General features: G+C 36.1%; 1 protein-coding gene across 1 annotated transcript in view; it reads right to left on the reverse strand.

Annotated features, from left to right (window-relative positions):
- The window catches only part of LOC136835783 (serine-rich adhesin for platelets-like), a 212365-nt gene that overhangs the window by 134461 nt on the left and 58674 nt on the right, over positions 1-19230 (reverse strand). The window contains 6 exon segments of the mRNA XM_067099639.1: positions 3069-3391; positions 4748-4886; positions 6667-6891; positions 7735-7911; positions 16040-16117; positions 18170-18277. Of these exon segments, the coding sequence (XP_066955740.1) occupies positions 3069-3391; positions 4748-4886; positions 6667-6891; positions 7735-7911; positions 16040-16117; positions 18170-18277 (1050 nt within the window).

A 19230-nucleotide genomic window follows, 5' to 3' on the forward strand; every position in this document is an offset into this window, starting at 1 on the left:
AAAAAAAATTTTTCCTTACGTCTGCGCCAGAAATTCTTTCGTCACGTTGTCGTAATGTTTGCTTCGTTTTATATTAGTCGTTACATAAAGTTTTATATATGGAAATGTGCGCAATTTCATGTAGAATACAACAGAAAATAACTCATGGTTGTAGCTTTTATCAGTTTTGAAATATTTTCATATAAATCACGATAACTGCCAAAATTTCAACCTTCGGTCAAATTTAACTCGACCGAAATGGTAAAAAAACGCAATTATAAGCCAAAACTCTTACATTCTAGTAATATTCAATCATGTACCTTCATTTTGCAACAAACTGGAAGTCTCTAGCACAATATTTCGATTTATGGTGAATTTCTGAAAAAAAAAAAAAACTTTTTCCTTACGCTCTGCGCTGGTAACTCGCCAACATCTCAGAAATTCTTTCACACGCTTGTCGTAATGTTTGCATCGTTTTACATTAGTCGTTACATAAACCTTTATATATGAAAATGTGCGCAATTTCATGTAGAATACAACAGAAAATAGCTCATGGTTGTAGCTTTCATCAGTTTTGAAATATTTTCACATAAATCACGATAACTGCCAAAATTTCAACCTTCGGTCAACTTTAACTCGACGGAAATGGTAAAAAAATGCAATTGTAAGCTAAAACTCTTACATTCTAGTAATATTCAATCGTTTACCTTCATTTTGCAATAAACTGGAAGTCTCTAGCACAATATTTCAATTTATGGTGAATTTTGAAAAAAACATTTTCCTTACGTCTGCGCGGTAACTCGGCCAAACATCTCAGAAATTCTTTCGTCACGTTGTCGTAATATTTTCACCTTTTTATATTATTCGTTACATAAACTTTTATATATGAAAATGTGTGCAATTTCATGTAAAATACAACAGAAAATAACTCATGGTTGTAGCTTTTATCAGTTTTGAAATATTTTCATATAAGTCACGATAAATAGAAAAAATTCAACTTTCGGTCAACTTTAACTCGACCGAAATGGTCGAAAACTGCAATTGTAAGCTAAAACACTTACATTCTAGTAATATTCAATCAATTAGCTTCATTTTTCAACAAACGGGAAGTCTCTAGCACAATATTTCGATTTATGGTGAATTTTTGAAAAAAACATTTTTTTATGTCCGCGCATTACGAATTCATGCATCATTTTGTGATAATATTTTCTCTGTGTTGCTTTGATCGTTTTACAATTTGTTATATACCAAAATCATTGCAATTTAGTGTACAATACAAAGAAAAACAAAATAACCTGTTAGCTTTAACCATTTTGCTCACAGCGCGATTTGTATAAAATTATATATGAAAATTTTTTTTGCGCTGTCATATATTTCAATATTTATATATGATAATGATATTTTTTTCATTTCTGATGGTTGCATACTAAACTTCAGGCAATGACAAAAAAAGGAGCCAAAAATGAACTCTTAATCTTAAAAACTAAGCGTGCTGTGATTTTTTGAAAAAAACTTTTTTTCCGCTTCGGCGCTAACTCACCAAACGCTGCCGGCATACGGGAGACGTTTTTGTAAATAGAGGCTCGGCGTTTAAGGGTTAATAGGATTATTATTAGTTTTATAAACTTAAAAGTATATGTACCATATACTTTAAACTTACTTCTTAATAATTAAAGATCTAGTTTCATAATGTTACAAATTAAATAAAACAATTTCTTAATTCACATAGGAATCACCTGAAGGATTGATTCTGAAATGAATGAAACTAATATGAAGGTAAAGTTGAAAAGGGCGGACAGCTAGGCGAGAATAAATCAAAAGAAATACACGAAAGGTAAAACACAGAAAACAATGCAGCGATGGCCAAAAAGTCATTGCAAACTACCTTTAGTACCATCTTCAGTGTACTACACAAGGCACACTGTAAGTATTACTGAACCCCATTAGGGGTTTTTGACATACAGTATTTACAAAGTTAATTTTATTTCCCTGGACCACTGGTGGTTATTATATTTTATGGCCATAATGTAAGTTTTGCACTGAAAATTAAATGCATAGGATTTCAGATTCCTTGCCACTTCAGTTTTCCTAATTCAGGATGCTGTAAATTTCAGTCTTGAATGCTACTACATAGTATCTCCTCTAAAAGAAGTCTACCATATTTTTGTATATAGTGCATCTGTATATTGTAGCACCAATTGGCAATACATTATTATATTTTCAACTGAACTAAACAGTAAACAGTTTTCTGGCTTAATTTTCATGGGATTTCAACCATTCATGTTTCCTTTAATTTGTCTAAATGATACTTTACTTGGACTCTTATTCAATAAGTAGTTTTCTAATGTTAGAGGTATATTCTTTGTTTTCAATGCTAAAACTTCCAACCAGTTTTAATTCCCAAAACTGTAATTAAATTGGAGGAGGAGTGAACCTTCTCTTAATCGTTTCCTTTATTTGGAAGTTTTTTATGTATCTCATACAGCTTGCATAATTTAATTAATGTGTCACTGTTCTGGCTTGGTCCATAGGAAGGGGTTGATGCTGCAGATAAAAAGGATTGATAAGCCCTTCTGTAATGGGCTGCCTGAGGGCATACAGTTATTATATGCAATGATTCCACTGTTTTACAGGTTATCATTCTTAAGGGACTGTGCCTAGCAATAGGAACACAGCTTAACACAAGACTTTCACCTCTCTCAACAATGTTAATTATTCAAATTCTTCATATCTTCATTCTTCAGATTTTAAAGACAATCAAGACCCATTTATGTTAAGTAGATTTTAAAGCCAATCAAAACTCATTCATGTTCAAGTAGATTTTAAAAAAGGCTCATTCTGGAAAGTGGAAAAAAGAGAAAAATTGGGAGGGGTAAAAGGAGACGAAGCCTTTGCTACTATTGTCAGAATAACTACATAATGACAAGTATTGATTTTATCTGATGACTCTGTCCACAAAAACTTGCAGTTCTGGGGTGTAGTGTTCAGAGAGACACAAGTGCAATTGATATTAATACTGTTACTATCCCTCTTTGTGACACTTTTAATGGGTATGAGATCATAAAAACCAAAACAACTGACCCACTTACTTCTATACGAGCGTTAGTTGCAGTTTCTAAGAGTTTCTTCATGTCATTAAACTGCTTTTGCAGACTTGCCAATTCATTCTGTTTTGATGTTACTTCTTCAGATATTCTACTGACACGTGCAATTGCAGAACCTAATCTTTCTATGCTCTCGCCTTCATTCTCATTTCTTTGAGATCCTACTCCTGATGCAGTTGCAGTGTCATTTCCTGACGGTTGCTCACTCTCAGCACTCTGAATACCATCAGATTCCGCAGGAGTAATAGCTGAATTTGAAGCATCTGTTACTGCTGAGGTTGGCTGAGAGTCAGGTGCTCCTCCAGCATCTAGGAAAGGAAATAAAGAAGTTTCATTACAAAATTGTGATCAAATAGCATTTTCACATTAAATCCTATCTTTTGAGTTATATGAAAGGATTTTTTGTATAAATAAAGACAATTACTGCTGTAAACTCATATATTTAAAGCAGAGGCTCATCTAACTCATATATTGTACATGTTTAAAGTAGAGGCTCATCTCCTGATTACTTGGCTCAAACAGTATTTCCATATTTCAGTGCCAATATTGAATGTACTCAAAAACAGCAATGTAAATAAAAAAAAAATTGCTGAAAAAAATGTCCACCCAAAGGCAGAGGTTAAATCAGCTACTGCATTAAACACAGACTTCAGAGCTGAAAACATTTCAGAAAAAAGTTTATAAATACTCTCAATTTGTTTCACACACCCCCCCCCAACTTATAATAGCCCCTTATTTGTAAATGCTATTACAGTTACTGCCAATCTCTCTCTCTCTCTCCTCCCTCACAGACACATTCTTTTCTATATTTCATCATAACTTTTTCACTCATTAGCATAGAAAAACGTGTGAGGTAAATAAAGTAAATGTAGTTGGTAATTTATCCTTCTTTGAAGGTGTTTTGTAATAAAACTCGAAGGGGACTGTACTAAAAAGATGTCAACGGTGCTGAAGCATGTAATTTAACCTTCTTTCAGATGTTTTTGAATAAAACAGAAGGGATTGCACCACCAAGTATGGAGATTAAAAATAGTTGTTTTTTAATTTAGTCTTCTTTGACTGTGCTTTTGCCAAACTCAGAGTGGATTAAACATGTAATTTACCCTTCTTTCAGATGTTTTTGAATAAAACTGAAGGGATTACACCACCAAGTATGGAGATTAAAAACAAATATTCTTTAATTTAGTCTTCTTTGACTGTGCTTTTATCAAACTTTTGTATGTAAAATAAAATGTTTGTGAAAGTTAAATGTTTATTGCAACACTTTCCATTACAAAGTGAAAAACAACATAGGCAGTCCCCGGTTATCATGGGGGCTCCATTCCGACAGAATGACGGTAAGCGAAAATCGCCGATAACTGAAAATCGGTGATTTTTGGTGCTGATGACTGGGTATCGGTACCAATAACCAGAGATTAGCAACTCTGTTACTTATGTATCAATGACAATACCTGATTATTGGCACCGATAAGCGGAAATCTGTGATTTTCAGCACCAAAAATCACAGGTTTTTGTTGCTAGATAACCAAGCCCAACAATAACCAGGGACTGCCTGCACTGATAGATATGAAAAGAAATCAAAATTATATAATACACAAATACTGTCGCTGACAATTTTGAAATATCTCAATTTATGTTGAATTCCAAAGAAATTATTTACTGACCTGTCTGACCCGATTCTCTTTGGCGCTGAATCTGGCGAAGCTTAGTAAGTGCATCAATCAACTGCTGGCGTTTTTCAGCAACTTGTGCCATCTTACTGGCTACATGAGCCTTGGCCTCCTCATCATTGGGATTAATACTCTGCAACATAAAGAATTATGAAACTGTAAAATCATAGTTCATAATATAGTAATCACCACCATCCCAGGCTCCCTGACGAATAAGTTCAAACAATATACAGAAATTTAGCTTGGGGTGCACTTTCCTCTAAATAAAGGAGTAATAGAGTGATGGTTCTTCCTTTACATACTGGCTTTGGAGCATCAGGATGGTGTAGCTGCAAGAAAAGCTAAATTAAAAGTAATAGTGTTGTAATAATGATCTACCCTACACATTTAAGCCATAATTTTTAGCACTTTGTGCTCCAGCTATTCAAAACACCCATTTTCTTTTGAAGGAACCATGTTTCTGATACAATGAATAGTGCTGGCCTTATACATCTATCAATTTTTAGTTATTTTTAATAATAATATCTTTCAACTTCTACCAGATTATTGATATTGCCTTTTTCTCACTATTATCTTAATACCTGCTAAAATATCTATTGTGTCCCCAGTTAACAGAAATGCAATACTTCTTTGTGGGCCTGTCCCTTTCACCACAACACAGTTCTCCACCCACTCTCTACTCTTTTTACTCCTTGCATACTTCATTTTGGGCATTGAAAATCCATTCTTCATTTACATTTTGCAATCCTGAGCATTACTTGTAACACAGTTTGTTACACTGGATACAGTATTCTGAGTTCACCCAAACATTTATCTTACAGCATCCACACAGCTACTTCTTGACTGAACCTTTCCTTTACTTCCTTTCCTATCATCATAAGCTGTTTTTCTTACAATGATATATGACCTCTCCATTCTACTCCTTTATCTTTTAGATATTTCCGTAACCTCTTCATCCAATTCTGTTTTTAACATCAATATGTCAATACAATGCAGTAATGGGCCATCCCTTTTTAAACTTCTCTGTAGTTTCCACTATTAATTTAATAATAAAAGTCTCAAGATGGACATGAGCATTTATTTCCAAGTCATCTAATAAACCTGCCAGTCTTTATTCCTGATCATGTTATGGAGGAGTAACATAACTAAGTCTATCCTGTTACCTCTGTCATCATTATATCAAACTAACTTTGTCTTGCACACTGTCAAGTGTTCTCTGATAGAGGACTACAGCAATTACATTATGTACTAATCATGACAATGATGATGATGGACATTAGCAAAATGACAATATTAACGTTACTGTTTTAAAAAATTGAAAAAAATATTGGGACTGAAAATTTCTATAACAGCAAACACATGAGGTAAACAGAATGCAAAAGCAATGAAAAATCTTAAACATACCACTGAAGAAAATGGTTTTACATATGCTACACTCTTCCACAAACAAAAATTGTAAAATATTTTAACACTTTTAATGGTTCTTTGCAGGGTTGCTATGGCCCCCAGATGCACTGTTTTCCTTCCTCTGTTGCATAACTGTCTGACTTGCTCAACTTTGCTTTGCTCCTACTTGCACTTCTCATTTAAGAGGCTCTATGAGAGTTTAGAAATTTGACTCATTAAATTACGGTACTATTAAACTACTTTAATAACAATAATAATAATAATAATAACAATAAATAACAATAACACCAATAATAATAATAATAATAATAATAATAATAATAATAATAATAATAACAGCAAAGGCAGAAAGAGGGGCAAGGTCTACAAAAAAAATACTGAAAACGTAAAAATCTGGACATGAATGTAGGAAATAATCAACAGATTTCCAAGAAAAAAATAAAAAAAACATAATGCAATAAAATATGCAGTTGAAAATGTTAATTATCAGAAGGTGCAAACTGTACCTCTGCTTTTGCTGTATACATGTCCTGGATACGATCCACCTTTTCAAACAGAGTCTGAAATTCTTGGATGGAGGTTGCTATTTCTTCATTGGACCAATTTTCTGCTCCAGGGACAGGATCTTCATATGATGAATCACCTGAATTTACTGAACCTTGAAGGCGCCTTTGTTCTTGACGCATATCCTCTCGCTGTTTCTTCAGATTTTCTAGGCGTTCTCTTGTGGCCTGGATAAAAAAGGATGGCAAGGTCAAACCCATAAATCTTTAAAATAATTATTCATTTATACTTTGCTGAGTAAGAACCTGATGAAAGCCCTGGATGCATATTAAGATTACAGGCAGTCCCCGGTTCTCGGCGGGGGTTCCGTTCTGACAGCGTGACAAAAAGCGAAAATTACTGATAACCGAAAATCGGCGATTTTTGGCACCGATAACTGGGTATCAGCGCCGATAACCAGAGATCTGCACCTCTGTTAGGTATGTATCCGCACCAATATCCAATTATCGGTGCCAATAAGCGGAAATTGGCGATTTTCAGCGCCAAAAATCACTGTACACCGGATCGACGATAACCAAGCCTGCCGATAACCGGGGACTGCCTGTAAATAATAGTTACAGTCCTGAAGAAGAAGAAATCTATTTGTTTTCACAGCACTTTGATTACTTGCAAATCAGCAGTTTTATGCACAAGGTAAATGATTAGTCATTCCTTGGGACAATTAATATTTGTTTTCTGATAGGCACTAGGGAATTAATATATAACCTCAATGTCCTCAACTCACTATTTATTCCTAAATCCTGGCCTACATGTATCTGTTATAATTTTGGAAGCCTCATTCCCTTGGTATCTTTGTATTCAATACCTTTTGCCTTATCTGGATCTCTTTGTATATTTTATGTAATTTCTGCGTTTAATAAAAAAATATATATATTTTTCCATCTTGCATCTTTGATTCTATTTAACTTGCTTTGGGGAGTTTTTATTACATGATTATTATATGATTTTACATTAAACTTGAATGATAATGGGCCATATGGTCAAGCCTTTATTAAATGTGTATCCCATACCTTATATCTGGTCATAAGATCTTCACGACGAGCAATGCTGTCTCTCATTCGGGTAACAATGGCTGATGATTCTTCTTGACTTGCTATTAATCGTTCTTGAAGACTCAGACCCTGGAGATTGCTGGGACGAACTATACCTACAATATGGTTACTCGTTGACTCACTATTGGCAGGTGTCTGAAAAGGAAGACCTTCAAAGCTAAAAACAATACTGTACAGTTTTCAGCATAACAAATGTCTATCTACTCTTATCTTTGTTAGTACAACTCTGTAAATACTTTACTCCCCAACTTATACAAACTTACCCTTTAGCTAATCAAAGTCCAGTAAAACTTAAAAATTGACAAATTTTTAATCAACTTGTATTTTTCATTGCTAACAAATCTGCAATGTTAACATATGGATAAATTCTTCTTGCACCAGCTGGAAACCGGTATAAAACATATAAAATTAAAATACAAGGAATTGGTGGCAATGGGGTTCGGCCAATGGGATGAGAGAGGAGGCATCAGCCAACCTTCTCTCACCCATGATGACGTGGCAAATCCAGTTTCCTCCACCCAAGGTAACCACAATGTGGGGTGGCAAGAAAATGATGGATCAATCTTCTCACTGCCTGCCGGTAGAGAAGAAAAAAGAAAGAGATAAGGAAAAAGACCAGTCATCTCATTCATTCTCACCTTCATACCATCAACTTAGGTAAGATACAACCTGTCCTGCCAGGGGCACTGGATGAGTTACACAATTTGTTGAGCAGCCACCACTGGACCCAAGGAGACAGTGTCCAAGGACCTGTGGGCAATGTCCCTCAGATAGAAGGATGTGACTGTGGTTTGACGATGCCAAGTAAGCCTTCAAAATCCTATGAACTAGCCTTCAAAATCCTATGAACTAACAAGTTCTTTCTAAAAGCCAAAGAAGGGCCCATACCTCTAAAATCATGTGCTCTTGCATGCACTGTATTAGCATCTGAGGCTGAGGAAGAACTATAAGCTTGTCTAATAACTTCATGAAGCCAAAAGGAGATGGTATTCTTGGACACCTTTTTCTTGTTCCGGCCTGTGCTAACAAAAAGTCTTCAACACCAAGGTTTGAGGTGACAAGCCCTTTTTAGATAATCACAATAATACCTCAATCTTACATGCTTCGAGTTGCGTGAATCCATAGACACACGACATTTGTGAAATCCTCGAGAAAACCTGCAGAAGTGTTTATGTTTAATTTTTAAGCATTATTTTTGTTTCTGTACATGCATACATATGATACAAAGGTAATTACAGCATGCACAGTTAGTGTACTTTTACAAGATGTGATACCCATTCACAAAGTTACTGCACTTTTCAAAGATGATGTCCCTACAGAAAGTGTTTAATTTTTCAAGTCATTTATAAGTTTCCAAGCTTTTGTGTGTAAAATCTGTAAGAAAAATACATTATTTTTATTTTTGTACATGCATAAAATAATACAAAGGGAATTACAGCATGTACAGTTAGTGTACTTTTACAAGATGTGATACCCATTCACAAAGTTACTGCACTTTTCAAAGATGATACCCTTGCAGAAAGTGTTTGCTTAAATTTTGAAGTAATTCTTAAGTTTTCATGATTTCAAGTGTAAAATCGTTATGGAAAATTTGTATTATTTATATTTTTGTACATAAATATGATAGAAAGGTAGTACAGTTACTGTATTATGCCCATATGTATTTCTCTCTCTCTCTCTCTCTCGTTCATAGTTAGCACTCACACATATTTTTACAACTTATCATTTCTCTGCACATCTTTACCTGTGCAGTACATAATTTTAAATTGATTGAATTTTACATGTACCCTCTATGAACATTACATACATGTTTTCTTTATTTTATTGAACTGTACCATCATTATGACTGTGACTTAAGGTTTACCTAGTGACGCAAAGAAAACGTCTTTTACACTGTGAGCGAAAAAGAAAATGGCATTCCATGAATTAGGGATAACATTAGTATACAGTAATACCTCAAATTTACATGATTCGAGTTGTGCAAATTCATTCGCGAACATTTGCGAATACTGAGAAACCCTGAAAAAGTGTCTGTTTATTTTTTTATTTAATTTATAAGTTTTCAAGATTTTATGTGTAAATTAAATAACATTAAATAATAAAAATAATCACTCTCTCTCTCTTACTGTGATGAGAGAATTTTTATGGTAGATGTATACATTTGTTTAGCAGTTTTTTACAATAAATTAATTATTCACCAAATAATAAGTACTAATTTTCAAATATTAATTCATCTAATGATAAGTACTAATTTTCAAATATTAATAAGATAAAAAAATAATACTAATAACAATAACTGTAATTACAAAATTTATACTATGCATGTGATACATATTTTAAACAAACAAATATTCCTGTATCTTTTGTGAACTCGCTCAAGGGCAAAGCTGTCATATATATGTCTAAGGGGAGTGTTGCTGAAAGCGGATCAAAGGATTCTTAAGTAATCTCCCTTTCTGTGTTCGTAATCTCTCTCTCTCTCTCTCTCTCTCTCTCTCTCTCTCTCTCTCTCTCTCTCTCTCTCTCTCTCTCTCTCTCTCTCTCTCTCTCTAGTTAGCACTCACACATATTTTACAACTGATTATCTTTACCTGAACAATAGAAAATTTTAAACTGATCTAATTTTACCTGTATCGTCTACGAACTGTAAATGTGCTAGGGTGGCAACTATTGCGTTCTAAAAAATAAGAGACAACTAAGAGTTGTGTTAGTACAAATAAAAAATATTGTTTGTTCAAGAAAAATAATTTCAAAACAAAGAGAAAGAGTCGTACTAAAATAAGTAATTCTTAAAAACAAGGTTGAGAAGACTTCTAAAAATAGACTGGTCGGAAGAGGGAGAAAGAGAAATAGTAATCTTCACACTCCTCTATTTTTACATCAACCATTTATTTTTTTTTTTTTTAAGGGTAATGTACTAGGTTAACTTTTAAATGAAATTACAGTAACTTTAATTTCATTTAAAAGTTATCTTAATACTTTAGGAGCATGATTAGGGTCATATTTAGTGTTTAAATTCTATAAATAAGCATTTATTAGCATTTTTAGAGACTGTGCCAAACTTAAGCAAAAAATTAATTTTGTGCGAGGAGTTCTGGAACCTAACCTCGCATAAGTTCGGGGTATGACTGTGCATACCTACCTACTGAAAATGCGCTAGTGTGGCAAATACAGTACCCATTGCAGGCAGTCTCCGGTTATTGGTGGGCTCGGTTATCGGCGATCTGGTTTTACAGGGCTTGTCTAGCGACAAAAATTAGCTATTTTCGGCGCCAAAAATCACAGATTTCCTCTTACCGGCACCAATAATTGTGTACTGGCGTCGATACATACCTAACAAAGGCGCCTTTATCTGGTTATTGGCGCCGATACCTGGTTATCGGCGCTGATAAGTACTGAAAATTGCTAATTTTCACTTATCATCACGCAGTTGGAACGAAAACCCTGCCGTTAACCAGGGACTGCCTGTACAGTACTGTACTGTACTCCATTTTTACATCAACCATTTATTTCTTTTTGTAAGGTAATGTATTAAGTTAACGTTTAAAAAAAATTACAATAACTTTAATTTCATTTGAAAGTTAGCTTAATACTTTGGGAGCATGATTAGGATTATATTTAGTGTTTAAACTCTAGAAATAAGCATTTACTGTATTAGCATTTTTAGTGACCATACCAAAATTACACAAATTCTAGCCTTACGTGATGGGTTCTGGAACTTAACCTCGCGTAAGTTTTGGGTATTACTGTACGTAGTGCTCTCACAGGACATAAGGGTAATTCACTAATTCACCCTGATCGTTTTAAACAAAATCTCCAAGACAAGGGGTTGAACAGGACTCAAACCTGTCATAACAAGCTGAGGGATTTTGAGTCTTAGCTACGAATTCTGGGATAAATTCGAAGGCTACGGACCGCCAACCACTTGTGTGTTTAACACTAAAAAAAAAAAAGACCATGAAGTTCACCCTCTCTCTTCGATGAAGCTCAGGACAGTAAGAAAACGTTTTGAGGTTTTTGTCCGATGATTGTCGTATGGGTTCCTATGGAGCACAAGTGAGACTGCTTAGTACCAGAGTCAGGTCCCAACTAGGTGGTTTAAATTCTCTAGGAGAACAGGATTGCTAAAGCTTTCGAGTAGCAAGTAGCATTGAGATTTCCCATAAGGAAGACAGGTCCACATCTTTCATACGCAGAACTACACCCAGAGCAGCTCTGCAGCCTTTGATGGCAGACACAGAGAGATGTTTCTCCCAACAGATAAAATATGGAAGTCAGCTACCTGTTGAACAGAAGTTCCAACTGGAGAGAAACCCTGTTGACAACACCAATCACAGTAAGCGGCCCATTTTCCCTGGTACACAGCTGAGGAAGATGATCTGAGATAGACAGACATCTCTGCCACTGCTCTGCGAGAAAAGCCTCTCGCTCGCAGGAGATACTGGATAGTCTCAAGCCATGAAGACAGGGACCCTACTGATCAGTGATATCTCTCGATGTGTGGTTAGCAGAGGAGACTTTGCCATGGCGGAATTTCTCTTGGAACCTCTGACAGCAAGGTTAGCAGATCAAGGAACTACTCTGTGTGAGGCCACAAGGGAGCAACTAGGGTCATCCTGAGATTCTGGGAAATCATTACTCTGTTCAAAACTTGGTGGATTAGGCAAAAGGGAGGAAAGGCGTAAACTTCCAGACTGTCCCAAGGATGCTGCAGGGCGTCCTCTGCCATGGCAAAGGGATCTGGAACCACCAAACAAAAAACCTCTAGTTTTCTATTGAACCTTGTTGCAAATAAGTCTATTGTTGGCCTTCCCCACAGATGGAAGAGCCTGTCCGCTATCTCCTAATGAAGAGACCACTCCATCCCTAGGATCTGACCCTGACGATTTAGCTTGTCTGCAACTACATTCCTCTTGCCTGAAATATACCTGGATGAGAGGTTTACTGAGTGATCTATCCCCCACCAGTGCAATAATACTGTCAGTGAGTGAAACTGGTGTGACACTAGCCCCCTGTTTGTTTGCACAAGCTACCACCGTAGTGTTGTCCGACATTAGAACCATGGAGTGCCCCATCACTCTCTCCCGAAACTCCTGAAGTACTAGGAAGGCTGCTTTCAGCTCCATAAAGTGATATGAAACTTCCTGTCCTGAATGTTCCACACTTCCAAATGTTAGCAGGTCCTCTAAGTGCTTCCCAACCCTCGTATGAGGCATCTGAGAACAGGAGGATCTTGTGCTCCCCAATCCTTGTATGAGGCATCTGAGAATAGGAGAATCTCTGGAGGAGGAGAATGAAGAGGCACCCCTACAGTCAAGTTTATGTCGTCTAGCCACCACGCTAAGTCCCTTCTTACTTCTGCTGACAGGGGGCCTTGAAACAGAGTAGAATCCCTTGAAGGGGACCAGAACTCTTTAAGTCTCCATTGGAGAGACTGAAGATGGAGACGGCCGTAAGGAACAAGTTTTTCTATGGAGGTCAAGAACCCCAGAACCACTTGCCATTGACATGCTGGTTGTTTCTGCTTGGACAGGAAGGACCGAACTACGTTCCTGAATTTCTTGATCTGTTGGTCTGACGGAAATACTCTTGACGCTACTGTGTCTGTGATCATGCCCTGGTAAACAATCTTCTGACTGGGGAGTAGGTTTGACTTTTCCAAATTTAACACGATGCCTACGTCGTAACAAAATTGGAGAAGACGATCCCTGTCTTGGATTAGCTTTGCCTGAGAACTTGCTAAGACTAACCAGTCGTCAAGGTATCTTAAGAGTCGAATTCCTTGAGAATGAGCCCTCGAATTCCTTGAGAGTGAGACCAAGTTGAAACTAGGGTAAACACTCTTGTGAACACCTGAGGGGCTGTTGAAAGGCTGAAGCAAAGGACTTTGAACTGATACACCAGCTCTCCCAGATTGTGGCGGAGAACTGTACAAGGTGATTCCATCTTGAATCGGATCTTCCTGATGTACAGATTCAGGGTCGAAAGATCTATTACTGGCCTCCAATCGCCCGATGTTTTGGGAACGAGAAAAACCAGACTGTAAAATCCAGGAGATGGATGCCTTACTACTTCCACTGCTCCTTTCTCCATCATTTTCTTCACTTCCTCTTGGAGAGCTAGATTCCTTGGAAAGCCCTGGGCGTACATCAAATGACGAAGAGGAAGTTCGGAGAGAGGGGGAGGAAAATCTAAGGGTAGTAGATATCCCACCCGTAGAATACCTTCTACCCAAGTCTCTGCTCTAAAGTGCTGCCATGTAGCCCAATTTCTCCCCAGGCACCCCACCACCAGGTGGCAGTGTGAGGGGAGGGGTGCCTGCTCTATCACTTACCTCCTCTAGCCCTGCCTCTTTCCAGCTGGCATTAGAAGAATTTATCCTTATGTTAAAACCCAGGTTTGTTCTGTGTATGAACAACTAATAGGTATATAAATTGAAATTTAAAAAAAAGTATAGTTTGACTTATCTTTTCAATGTAATATGTTTATAAAAAATTTTCCACTGTTGTTAAGTGATATTCACAATCAGTGAAAAATGGAGCCACTAAGAAAGAAAATCTCAAGAGACAAAATCTGCCTATTCTGTGATCATGTAAGCTATCCCATTTTCCATAAAAATATCCTACTATTACAAGTGTCTTATGTGCGTAAGCTGGTAATTGGTTAACACCTAGCAGTATCAATGAAAGTAACAAAGGGATGTCAGATTAGCTTTATCACTTAACAAAAATACAAAAATAAATACAACTGGTACAGGTTCACAATAACGTGCTAGTTTACACAATGAGAGAGAGAGAGAGAGAGAGAGAGAGAGAGAGAGAGAGAGAGAGAGAGAGAGAGAGAGAGAGGGGGGGGGGGATAAGTTTACCTGTTCGACACTTGGGCAAATCAGAAACTGAGTTTTGATTACATCAGTGCCCCTTTTGCTGACCATATGCTATGCAAAAATCTTGTCCTTCACAAATCATGTTCAGGTACTCATTAAAAACCTTAAGGTGTAGTACTTGTGAAACTGCTATCTGCCTTTGTATGAAATTAGATGTATTAATCAAACAAGCTTTAGGGCTAAATCTCTCTGTTATTCATCAGATATGCTTTAGGAGGCTACATTTCTTTTGTTACTAATGACACCCAAAGAAAATCATAAACTGCAGAAAAATGGAACATACAAAAAATATACGCTTTTAGCATGTCAAAATTGTTTCTCATTCTGACACTTTCATTTTCACTGTTACACTGTTGATATACAACCTCCTTACAAGATGCACATGGGGTACTGTAGAAGTACCAAAGATTTCTTATAGTGCCCCTTCAGCCCTGGCAAGAGGGGGTTTCTCCTTAATGTATAATAGATCTTAATTAATAAAACAAAACTCCTTAAAAATTTAAAGACGGGATAAACTGGAAATTTAGAAGATTTTGACAAGCTTTCTTTCTGAGACACATTTCCTAAATCTGATATTTACTGTTCACTGGAAACCAGATAACAATACAAAATATGATTAGCTGTCAATGTTGTTAGCAGTCTCTGCATTTTGGGACTTGGTCATGTGGGCTAAAAAATACACATGCTAAAAAATAATTTCAATTTCAATCCATACTGGAAACCAAATACTGTAGATTCAAACTACATAAAAAAACAAGATTACACAGAAGTCCAGTAAAATCTATATTACTATATTGGCATGAATCATGGTCTGACACTACAACTATGTCTAAAGATTTTGTCAATCTGATGATAAAGCTTTAAGAAGACTATCAAGCGTCTGATGGCAAGATACAGTTAGAAATTATACCATCAGGGAAATGATGAAAGTTCCATATGCACATATGGTTATGATGAAAGGCAGATGTTGAGGGCATGGATAAGTCCTATGCACAATCCCTGGGAGAACAGTACTAGTGTCAGCTGGTTCCTGTGGGTACCAGATGAATTGGAGACCTAGACCTACTTGAATGAGAACTATGAGAAGGAGGGTGAAGATGAGTGGCAGAATTTCACAAAGACCCTTTGCATGATGTTGCACTGGAGGCCATAATGAAGATGGTGGATTATTCATAACCTACCCATGGGTCAAACAAGTGGGACCAACTTCAGAGATGGGATCATAATACTTTACCGTGGCATTCTTTTGATATCAAAACAACAATAATAATAATGAAAAGATGAATAACAAGTTTTTCTAAAAGTACCATTGATTGTATCAAATTTACTGTGAGTGTCATGATAATGAATGATTTTCTAATTTCCAAGAATACCTACCGTTTCGCCAGTACCATTAGTAGGCCGTGAGGTTGTAGCAGTTTCATTCTGTGTTCCATTTGCAACTTGTGCTGCTGCCTGAAATTCAATAAATAATATCTTAATTTAATCTTAAAGACAAAATATTGCATATGATAATAAATTCATTTTCTTTTAGCATCAAGTAACATTACCAGAATTCTTAAAAGTATATTCTTTAATAACTGTAAAAAATAAAAAAAACCAGGTCTAAGATTATGACAATTCACATCATCTGAAACAGATGTTTGAGGTAGGCAAAAAATTAAAATTTTTTAAGCCAAATTGATTTTTTGTACAAAATTCTACAGCAGTGAAATCCTGCGGTCAGCAGTTGTCCAAATACATTCCAGAATTTCAATATGATTTTCATAAATTCATGTAAGACTTCTAGGCTTCAGAGCTACATCACAAAAAATGGACACTCCCTATAATGTCTAACATCTTCAGCAGAGATGATGGGATGGGAAGAGGGCCAGTTAAGTAAAGTAATAGGCTTGTATAAATGAATCACTCTTTTTTTAAAAAAATTATATATTTTTTTATATACCTGTAAACCATTACACTAACTCGAGTAGCTCTTTAGGTGGAATGGCCTGTAGCTACTTCTGACATGTGAATTCTGAAGAACTGGAGCCCAACTTTGAGAGGTAAGGATGAGGAAGCCAGATCAAAGATCACTATCTGGGCTGTACCTTTGTCAGTACCTTTGTCAGTAAGACCATAATTTGCATTCATCACAACTTGATTAACTATTTATATATGTATTATCTATTTCCTCTCTTTTAAGCTGCATAACAACATAGAAACGTACTATGGAGACAAGAAGGATGAATCAGAGAGAGATTTTCTAGCAACTTGGTCTAAGATCATTACTGGTCCAATAGAATAAACATACAATGATTTGTGTAAGGCCCCTGACATCATAGCAGAAGAGGCAAAGGGTGGGCCAAATAAAACTCACCTTGACTCTGGATACCTGCCACTACTTTCAATCCTCACAAAGATTCTAAAAATCTGGTGATGTAACATGCTGATGTTAAACCACCAAATTTTTAGAATGTTTGTGAGGATTGAAAGTAGTGGCAGGTCACCCAGTGTTAAGGTGAGTTTCATTTGGCCCACCCTTTGCCAAATATTCACCTGCTTTCATGCCTTACACAAATAATTGTACGTTTATTTTATTGGACCAGTAATGACCTCAGACCAAGTAGCTAGAAAATCTCTCCCTGATTCGTCCTGATTTTTTTGGCTGAACCCTTAGACCTGATGAAAAGTCAGGTAAAAATACCACAGGACAGGAAAGCAGAGAACTTTTTTATCACAACTCCATGAAGGAAAAGCTAATGTAGAATGTTTATTATGTTGATGATGATAGTATTTTCATTATTACCACACGCCTTACAGAACAAAGCTTAAGTTTTGCCTTGAGAATGACCTATGATTGTAGCTGTGGCAGACCTGAAATAGAAACAAGACAGAGGATTCCTTTGTACTCATGGTCTGGATGTCCACTGCTACTACAGATGGCAGGAAAGTATTCAGCATTCAGCAAGGATAAATGTAGACTTGGGGATTGTCAGAAGCCTTGGACTTGGATTTTCTCTTCACTGCCTTTTCCTTCTATCCCCCTTTTTCATCGGAATGGGGACGCCCATAAGTTTTTCTAAAGTATTTTATTGTCCTCAACACTAAAATCACTTAACTAGTGAATAGCAGGAGCAATGTAAAACTTCTAGTAATATAATACAGGGGCTGCTCCAGGAGTAAGAACCCATGCCATCATAAGGCCAGCAAAATCTAAAACTACTGACAACTCATACAGTACAGTAATTCAACTGAGAGATCTATATTTTGCATTAGAACCCACTAAAGTATGTACATTTTTATAATACAGCTCACAATTTCTGATAATAATGATAAAATGAATATCCTTCATAAAATTTTTCATAAATGGCACAAACTTTTGCTGACTTTGTTAACCAATGGATGTTCACACAAATCTACACAATTCTAGCATAGGAAACTGATAAAAGATACAGTAGTCATATGCAAAAGACTAAATTTTTATCGCACAAAAATTAGATTAAAAATGAAATTTAAAACCTTTACCTTATTCAGAACTAGGGAGTGTGCTAAAATATCCATGTACTCCCCCTCCTGTTGTTGTAGGCTTTTCTTCAAAGTTACAAATCTTGAATAGATGTCACTCTGTGATGACTTGACAAAGGATTAATGATGATTAGTAAGAAGTCAAAACAAATTAAACCTGCACAGGCAATATCGACCTTTAATGCACACACGTGCTACAAAACACACACTACTCAAAGTATATTTCTAATGTTAATGGATTTTATTATGTGTCCATTCCGGATGATTTTAGAAATTAATGTCGCATGGTTCAATCTTAATATCAGAAAAAGGGAAGTTTTTACAATCACCGAAAGAACATTACAGTACTTTCATATGAATCTCATATTCTAGTTCCTTTCCTATCAAAATACTTACACACGTTTGCAGATATGAAAACTTTTGTTTCACAACAACCCATCTTGTGGTCCATGAAAATTCAGTCACAACAGTGGTTTGTTTAGCAAAAAAAAAAAAAAAAATGCATCAGTAAGTGGGTGGTTCTGAGCAAGTACTTGCTGGATCCCAAGTTCTTTATAAGTTTACCGTTATACTTTGTGTCTGGTAATATGTTATCAACTAACACAGGTCCTCAAGCCTCTCTGTACTTTGATTCAATCTTTATTTAATTCTATTAATCTCTTCCTTTATTTGCTTTTGTTATTTCTAGTTTAAGGTGGTTCATTCCATATCATTAATTATAAGATGTCTTATTCTGTGTAAAACTAATCCAAGTCACACCACTATCCTTGTGCTATGTTTTCCGGCAATGTTGGCACGCCTATCTTCATGGGATTTACGAGAATACCCAAACCTTGTGTCTTTTAGACTTTATTTACTATGGTTATTTAGTCCTCACCACCTTGAATACAGTGGGAATTTGTGAAATGTTCTGTTTTCTGCTCACTTCACTTGAAGCATTACAGGGAAATTACTGGGCACACACAGGCAGCAAAACTTCCTTCCATTTTACCTTCATGGGAAAGTACAACTGGCTTTGATCTTCACTCGGGCAGTGAGTCATGGTAACACTCTACTTCCAA

This window comes from Macrobrachium rosenbergii, chromosome 55, assembly GCF_040412425.1.
Source record: "Macrobrachium rosenbergii isolate ZJJX-2024 chromosome 55, ASM4041242v1, whole genome shotgun sequence".
Lineage (NCBI taxonomy): Eukaryota > Metazoa > Arthropoda > Malacostraca > Decapoda > Palaemonidae > Macrobrachium > Macrobrachium rosenbergii.